This window comes from Pseudomyrmex gracilis, unplaced genomic scaffold, assembly GCF_002006095.1.
Source record: "Pseudomyrmex gracilis isolate BER0280 unplaced genomic scaffold, ASM200609v1 scaffold_438, whole genome shotgun sequence".
Taxonomy (NCBI): Eukaryota; Metazoa; Arthropoda; class Insecta; order Hymenoptera; family Formicidae; genus Pseudomyrmex; species Pseudomyrmex gracilis.
Window position 1 is genome coordinate 51,023 of NW_018021022.1, and position 9,416 is coordinate 60,438.

A 9,416-nucleotide genomic window follows, 5' to 3' on the forward strand; every position below is an offset into this window, starting at 1 on the left:
TTATTTGAGTATATTATTAGTTTACTAAATTATGACATTTTTAAAATATAATTTTTATTTTGACATTTATTTTAATATTTTTTATTTATTTATTTTATTTTTTTGTTACTATTGTTATAATTATCATCTTGACAACGTTTGACACACAGTTATTGATCAACTTGATCTACTTAAACAATTGAATTTATAAGAATTGTGCATTGCTATATATGTAAAAAATCAAATCTATAAGACTTTTACATCGCAATCTAAATAATTGTAAATAATTCATTATCCCTTTAGCGTTGCAATACAGTTTTTTACAATACAGTAGTCTTCCTAACATTATTTGCATATTTTTATCAGAAATGTTGCATTGATAAGGACCGCATCAATAAGTTAAAACGTTTGCAGCTATCTCAACTTTTCTTCAATAATAAAACCAATTTAACACACAACCAGCAGTGTTTGAGCTTTTATTGGCCTTAATTACATACATTTAAGATTAAATGTGTATCCCGTATAAAACAAATGTATTGTAATATACTATAATAGTAGTAGATGTAAGTATTAATAAATGTAATATATAAATGTAGCCAGTAATAATAGTAGCAGATTGTATTAAATGTATCCCGTAATATAGTAGTAGATTATACAAAAAATCATTTATTTTATCTCAGATTAAAAACCTTATGTTAATGTTAATAAGTCTTAATTGTTTTTAAAATATTTATGAGATTCGAAACATCTTGTGAACAGAGGCAAAAGCGTAAACAAGGAGAATGCATTGCGGGGGTGGTACAACGGGGTACGAGAGGTAGGGTTATACCCGTCGCTCATGCGCGTCTGGAACCCCGCCCTGTCGCTTCGGACCACAACCTGTCCTGTCGAGGACTCTTCGCTTATGTGGTCGAACAGTCACGCTTTACCTCACGATCTGTGAGGCAGTCGGCACTCGCTAGGAATGCGCAAAGTGTTCGGCTTGCAATAATAGAACGTAAGGCATTTCGTTCTTCGCGTAAACATCTGTTAATTGCACATCAGTTGCACGTTTGCAAGCGTTTTACGTGACATATACATATTCTTGTAATTTGCAAAATCAACGAAACTAACTCGCAATTCGATCTCGCGTACCGGTGTGTGCTTCCATATATTCAGAAGAGATCAACAACGGCGCGTCGATCATCGGCGGTTTACGACTCGCGCATGACAAGAATCTTAGAATCGATGTGGTGACCAGTTTTGAAAGAAAGAAAGAGAGAGAGAGAGAGAGAGAGAGAGAGAGAGAGAGAGAGAGAGAGAGAGAGAAGAGAGAAGAGAGAAAGCAAGAGAGAGGAGAGAAAGAGACAAACAGATAGACAGAGATGTATGGCAACCAGTTGCGGATGTGAACTGATGTTATTGTGAGTGTTCTTTTACGTGAGAGGCAAAGAGAATTATAGATCGTGAAAAAACAAAGAATTTATAGAAGAATGTGCGTCGAGCATTCAGTCTTTAGCGGATAGACTGCGAATCGATCTGAAGCGCGTGTTGTGGTGCGATCACTCTGTTAACTGCAAGCGTGCAAATAAAAAGCGTATTTATTTGCGGACAGGATATACATTATTGACAATTGTGGTTTTCTTTTAGCATAATTACAATCATCAATTAGTCTTCAATTTCACGAAAAATCGGAATATAGTAAATAAAAACAGTCGCGTCACATCGTATTTTGTCAGTAAGTTTATTAAACGCGATATCGACTTCCTTTGACTTTGACAACCGTCATTCAACTACCACAACGTATGTTTTCAACAATCAAATCAACAAATAGCAGGTTTAACTTGGGATTATCGATAAATCAACATCTCGGAGATACTGCGACTTTTTCAATGTGTAACAATTGATTATTTGCAGATACATACTAATTTATTCATACTAATAAGATAGAAACTGTCAATGATAGTCTGGAACAAAAAAGAAGAAAATTTAAAGGCATCTTAAAGAAGCACTGTGTAGCCAATCTACGTGATATCGAGATTTAAAGTGCCCACTCAGATAGATATCAAATTTGAAGATACGAACGCAGCAGATAATCAAGTTCATTGATCCGTTCGCATAAACATCGAGGCAATTGCAACATAGCGTTTACGGAGCGCGCTGTATCGATTACAAGATCACTTTTTATAGTGTTTCCCAAGATTTTAGACAAAATATTTGTAATAATAGTGTGTTTACAAACAATACTAAGCAACAAAAGTTTATCAAAAATTTCTCGACTACCACAAACTACATTTTCGCATATAACATTAAGAACTAACTCTCACACGTTCGATAAACTTTTTCTCAACTTGGAAGACAAAGCGACGCGATTTTAAAACATCGAGCTAACAAACGATTTTGCTCGATGCATCGTTAGCGAAGTAAGAAATCACGATATTATCCTAGAAATCACGAATTGATCTATTATTAATTTCTTTGGATGTTCTCAAGATAATCAATACGTGTTTGCGCGACAATTAATTTTGAAGAATGAAGTAATGATAGATCTGCATCGACCGTAGATCGACTCATCTCTATAAAGATTTATTACCAAACATCACTAGTTAAAGAAGTTTGTAGCGTTCGTCTTCCTGTAAATAAAAGTCATTCTAGGTGATGCGGGGTAGCAGCTCCGAACTCTTACTGAATGCCAACTGCAGTCAATGTCAGAGCGATCGCGAGCGCAGGGATCGCGAGCGTCGAAGCAACAGTAGAAGCCGCGACGAGCTACGTCGTCGCAAGCTGTTGGAATCCCGGTTTGGAACGTCGCGGCGTCGACCGCCGCGACGTACTTGCCGCCAGCGGTTGAATTTTTACGCTACATCGGCGTTGGCTTTCGTTGCCACCTCAGGTGGCACTGCGCTTCTCTTCTTGGTGCCACTCTACGTCGACCCAGCTATTAGCACCCTGGCGGCAGACTTCTCGCCTGAACCAGTGACGTGTACTACTTCAAGGCGAGAGAATTTAATCGGTCTTTACAACTGTACATGGACATCATGCCGCGAAGGATGCACTAGTGATGTGTACAGATGCAGTCACGTGTATGTCACCTATACACCGTGGAACACTGCGAATTTGAAGAACGAAACTGCCGATAGGAACACCACCGTCAACATCACTAGTGTCGCTAACAGTAAGATCGCTAAATTGCAATGTCTTTAACATTTCTTATAGTATAGGTTTTGCGATGTTCGTACTGTTTGATAAGTACTTGCGTGTGTGTGATTCTGGCAGTAAGATCTCTTGTAAATTGATTAAAATTATAAAGTAAATTGATTAAAATTATATAATAAAATTTAATAAAAACATGTATAGAAACATATATAAACATATATAAATATATATAAAAACATATATAAAAATAACAAAACAGAATAAAACAACTAAAGCAGATATTTGAAATGCCAAAGTATGACTTGTGAGCTTTAAGAGGATGCGTCCTATTTTACCAACTGCATAAATCCAATTTTTATATAAACTATTAATTGGAATGAAAAACGCTTCAGAAAAAAGAGAATATACTAAAAAATTGCATAAAACAAAAATATGAAAAAATCAGAAAAAAGTTTATAGACTGATATTACAGAAACTATATTTTTGCTTCATATTTTAAAAACGGCCGTATGAATCCAAAAGAAAAACAATATTTTTAGCAAAAATTAGAAACATACAAATATTTTGAGTGATTCAAAAAGGATTTTGAAGTTTTGTAAGAAAAGAAATCTGGAACTAAAATGATTACAATTTTAGCAAAAGCACTAGAAAAACATACGTCTATCCTTGTCTTTATCATGTTATCTATCTTTGTCTCGATCCGACTAAAGGGCATCACCTACTGGACAGCACATGTAGTGGCTGAGCAGCTGTTAGCCATTGCTTCAGCATCCTCTTAAACAATAAACAAATATCACGATGACAGTCTGAAAAGTAAAAAATATTATTAGACTATTTAGATAGAAGTTGATTCGATTCAAGAAGTAACAAAGAAAAAAATAGGGAGAAGGTAATAACGAGCTACACTTGATGTTCGAGTAAAATTCTAAGAATTTTATTAAGTGTAGCTCGTTATTGCATTCTCCCTATCTTTTTATTTAAACATGCAACAAGAGCATAAAACATATAATTCAAATATAGAATATAATTGATATTTTATACTGTGATACTTTTTCTTATTTCTCTTATTTAATTACCTGTAAGATAAAGAACTAGAACGCACAATATACATATGTCGAAATTTCAAGAGAAATTGAAATCTATCAAATCGTGTTCCAAATAGCTAAAATTTAGTTATTATATTGCCAGCAAGAAAAATTTGCTAAGCTTATTGAGATTTTTGTTTTGCCAACAAAACGTTTTGTTGATGAAACAAAAATTCAATAGATACAAAAAATAGTTTTTGCTGGTCATATAACAATAAACATTTTTTATACAAATTGCGTGAATTCGACATGAATAAAATCATAATCTCTCTTGATATATATTTATTCTTTATATGAAATATTTTTGAGCAGTGTCTTCCCCGGGGAATGTCGAGGCGGTGCTGCTGGTAAACATCAAGGGTTGCGGGTATCCACCAGCAGTCAATTGCGAAAACTTTACCCGCGAAATGGGTTACGAAGGTGCAAGGTTTCCCTGCTATTACAGCCGAGTGAACGGTAGCATAGTCATACCGGAATATAATCGCGAGGAACAGATTGCTACTATCATACATTACTTTGCGGCGCCCTTCGTAGTCACTCTCGCAACCGGCGTCGCATTATGTGTGATGCACTGTGACTGCAGTTGCACGCCACCACCACGACATTCGTCACGGAACAAGAGAAGATCTAGAAGCAATGAACTCAGGTAAACAAAACTTCATTAAAAATTTAATATCTGATTGTAGACTCCGAAATTGTTATTATAGTTAAAGATATATATATCTGTACATTGATACAGAACAAATAAAATATTTCTTTTGTTTAATTGTATATTAGCTTAATTAGAATATATTTAGACTATATAGTAGTTTGGTTTAGAGAACGTAGTGTGCAAGAATTGTTTGTAAGATAAAATAAAAATGCTTTGATAAATAACATCACCAAACGTTGAATCTGCATATGTGTGTTAATGTTATTTAGATTAAGAATACAAACTTATAACAATGATGAATCTCACACATATACGATACTAGTAAAGTGGTGTTAATATCGCAATTGTTATACTATTACAGCTGCTGCATGACTATAAAAAATCGATAATAGTTTACAACTATGCTAGAAGTCATCCAATTTAAAAGGTATATATATATGTATATGTATATATATATTTGAAGAGATGAATATATAAGCTTTTATAAATGACCTTTTTCTCTATACATATTTTCACCATACATAAAACAAAGCCGAACATCTAACGTACATATTTTATTATCGTCTCAACGTTATAATTACTATCATACTTACTAAACTCTTTCGGCTGCAAATACCGCTTTAAACAATATCTTAAAGATCATTTCTCAAAGTTTGGTATAATCTTGATCATCTTCGTGTTCCATTGTGTATATATAATGATTTGTTTGTTAAAGTACGTAAGTTAACTGAGCATTCATGTGTTTTATGTTTGCTTTCGTTATTATCTCTTTCCATTTTCATTCTATTTGGAGAGTATATTTTTATAATTTGCGGTATTAAATTACATATATACAAAAAACGTTTTTTAAAATATGTATATTTATACATATAATATATAAAACTTAATATGTTTGCAGAACACTTATAAAAACAAAATAATTATCCTTAATAAGAGTTTTTATTTAATAATAATATAATTGAATAAATGTTTAAATCAATTTTGATGCTTTTTTCTTTTTTGTATACATTAGTTTTAACTTAACGCTTTGCGGACAGACCTCACAAATGACTTACAAGTCAGACAGACTGGGTCTATAAGACCTACACAACTTTAAAATCAAATATCTTCACGAAAAATCAATATTTTTTCAACTTTGGTTTTTAATCGAAATTTTGAGCAACAATGTGTAAATAAAAAACAAATTAAAAACATTTTTAATATCTTCAAAAACATAAGCGTTTAAAGAAAAGTCTGACAATTTTTTTTTGAAACAAAGAGTTTTTATTTAACAATTTGTCATTTTTTTTATAATTAAGATTTGTGCAAAATTCCAACAGTTTTGTAGAAAATCGCTCGTATTTTCAGTGAAAAAATTGTCTTTTAAATATTTAAAAATTACAAACATTTTCACACTAAGTCTTTTGAGATGTTTTTCGAAGAATGCATTTTTCAAGCGCTTACCTTTGACACGCAATATTTTAGTTATAAATCAATATTTTGACATAATCTTGTTTTTACTAGAAAATTTGAGTGATTTTCTATCAAACAAAAGAACGTATTGAAGAAATGTCGTATAGTTGCTGAGATATAAGCGTGAAGAAAAAGGAAGCAACTGTTTTTCAAAATATTAGTTCTTTCTTTAAAAAAAATCGTCATTATTTTTGTGATTAACATTTTTTCCAAATTTAGCTCCGGTTTTGCAGAAGATTGTTTATAGTTTGAGATAAAACATTGGTATAAAAAAAACTGTTATTTTAGAGAAGATTCAAGTAAAAGGGATTTTTCAGGTATAATGGTAGATAATGCATAGTGGATATTGTTTCATGTATTTTGTGGTATTAAAATGGTTTAAAAAAATTGAAATTACAACAAGAAAAAGACATAATTATGAATAGGAAAATATTGTTTTATTGTTCGGCAGCACATTTAATGCATTCTCTTAAGAAAATCCTGCACCTTCCTGTTATACCAATCAAACGAGTAATTTGTATTTTAGATTGCATTTAGTATTTATTGCTCGGATAGAAAAACAGCTCTACAGAATAAACGAAAATAATGAAATTAATCTCGAGTACTTTTCAATATATCAAAAACTTAACAAAAATTGTTGAAGTTAACAATCACCTCTACTTTTAATGTACTGATATTTGAAGTTCAAGAGTTATTTATAAAAACCAAAAAGTATCTGAGGTAGACATAACATTGAAGAATGTAATAAGACTATTAGACTATGATTTAGAAGTCCACAATACACAAATAATCTATAATACGTTTAAATCTAACATAACCTTTTTTTACATATGTATGTCCTTATTTCTCTAACGACGTTCTATGGTTGATAACATTTGTATCGATAACAGTATAGTCACGATATATATAGGGTGCGTTCACTTTGGGCGCTTACGCGCTTTGAGCGTCAATCTATTTTTGTTCTATATTTAAACAACAATAAAGACAGACTGACGCTTAAAGCGCGTAAGCGTCCAAAGTGAACGCACCCATAGTACGCTCCAGGACCCTCTTAATATAGTGTCACACTCTCGCCACGATTTCGCGCTCTGCAGAAAAAAGAACACACGAGAAATAAATAACAGGCTTTATTCGCGAGAACAGATATAGAAACGGAGAAACTCGTAATTATATTTCGGAGCCGCTACTCGAACCTCTTCAAAACTCCGATTCTTCTTTTCAATCCGAAGATAGGCGTTAACAACAACCCGTTGCTACATAACTCGTTGCTACCCGTTCCTCTCCCAAACAATTGCTCCGACGATCCATCGAACAACATAATGCGCACCGCTTCCTCGACGAAACGCATCTCGCAACAATAGTATTTTTTTGAATTCCGAAGCAGAATCAAAATATTCACTGCAAATCGCTGTAAATGTACATAGATTTTGATAAAATACCATAAAATTATGAAAAAAATATCAATTACTTGATACATAAAAAATGCTCAACCTGAAAAATATTTATTTATTTTTCAAAGAATGCCTTCGGACAGACTTGAGTTTGTCAGACTCTTTTCAAATTTTACAAGTAAACTCACAAAGCTATCGACGCTGTCAAAATTCTTTACTTTTGTTTAGTATCCTCACAAACACACACACACGCACACACACAAATGTTGTTCTGAACTAATATCTACTTAAGACACCGGCTGCAATTTTTGAGTGGGTCTGGGAGATCCATGTCTGTCTGGGAAAGGTTAAATATTTGTAACGGCGATATAGTTTATGAAGAAGTTTTATACCGCATGCAATTCAAATTCTTTCTCTCTATCATAAAGAGTAGTTCAACAAATCAATGTTCTACTGCTTTACTATATATAATTTATAGATGTAACTATATATAATTTACTATATATAATTTATAGATGTAAAAAACACTTTATCACTTTTATCACTATTGTTTTGGTCCACAACGAAACACGAAGCTCTGTTTTAGAAATAGAAATACACTTTTATCATATTATTACAGAAAAGAACGATTCGCAGAAATGGAAATTGATTCATCATCTCTCGCTAATTAGCTCCAAAAGGCGTATTCATCTCATTAACGAAACGAGTGTGACGCCCAAAAGCCGTGACTGCACTCACCGTCTCAACGAAAATGTGAATGTGTAGAAAGATCTCTAGTTATCGATCGGATGCCGTAAGTAATTCCGTGCACTCGGAATAATCGACAGCTTTCACAGATATAGATATGTTACATGAACAAATTCTAAGTAGCCGCGTACCTCACGTAACTCAATATTCTTCTAAATATTATTTTTTGAGTGATTCAACTATTAAGCAAAACATATATGTTGATGTTTCATATTTTATGAAAGTCTTCATAAAAATATTTCTATAAAATTTAGTTACAAAATTAATTCTACATTGGACACGATGAATGCTATTATAGAAAAAATTATAACAGAGAAAAAAATTATGTTTTGTGCTCGTTGTATGTTTAAATAAAAGGATAGGGAAAAGGCAATAACAAGCTACATTTGATGTTCGGGTAAAATTCTTCTTTAATCCGAGGATTTAAAAAAAGATACAAATGTTTTAATTCACTATGGGATCTTCTTTAGTGTCTCTACATAACAAAATTACAATAAATGCACGATCTATTTGCGACAATAATAAAGAATATGGATACAGAAGATACGCTATAAACATATTTAGACTCAGTCTATTGGTTGTCTTTGAAGCGGGAGGGTGTTTTGCGTCTTGCGTACGACTGACGGTTACTTAGTTGCTACTTCTTCTTTTTTTTCCTCAAACTAAGTATGTTTGTAACATATTTTTTCTTTATCCATATTCTTCATTATCGTCGCGAATAAATTATGCGTTCTTTGTAATTTTTTTTATGTAGAAACACTGAAGAAGATCGAAACATTTGTATCTTTTTCTAAATCCTTGGGTTAAAAAAGAATTTTATCCGAACAGGTGTAATTCGTTATTGCCTTTTCCCTATCTTTTTATTTACAGAAAAAAAATCTTTTGAAATTGTAAAAAGTATATATGTGTCTTAGAAATTATATTATAATAGTATCTTTTTGGCTCTAAGGAAAAATGTAGAAAAAATCTTACACA

At 32.3% G+C, this 9,416-nt stretch overlaps 1 protein-coding gene across 3 annotated transcripts; it reads left to right on the forward strand.

Annotated features, from left to right (window-relative positions):
* Nucleotides 1-908: 908 nt before the first annotated feature.
* On the forward strand, nt 909-8,715 carry LOC109860637 (protein tipE). Of its 3 annotated transcripts, none has more exons than XM_020439870.1 (4): nt 909-3,133; nt 4,512-4,845; nt 5,213-5,278; nt 8,314-8,715. In XM_020439870.1, the coding sequence occupies exons 1-3, from the start codon at nt 2,617-2,619 to the stop codon at nt 5,238-5,240; spliced, it is 879 nt and encodes a 292-aa protein (XP_020295459.1). In that variant the 5' UTR covers nt 909-2,616; the 3' UTR covers nt 5,241-5,278; nt 8,314-8,715. The 3 variants fall into 3 exon arrangements, with proteins under 3 accessions (XP_020295459.1, XP_020295458.1, XP_020295457.1); XM_020439869.1 differs by lacking the exon at nt 5,213-5,278 and having other exon boundaries at nt 909-2,381; nt 2,614-3,133; XM_020439868.1 differs by lacking the exon at nt 5,213-5,278.
* Nucleotides 8,716-9,416: the final 701 nt, after the last annotated feature.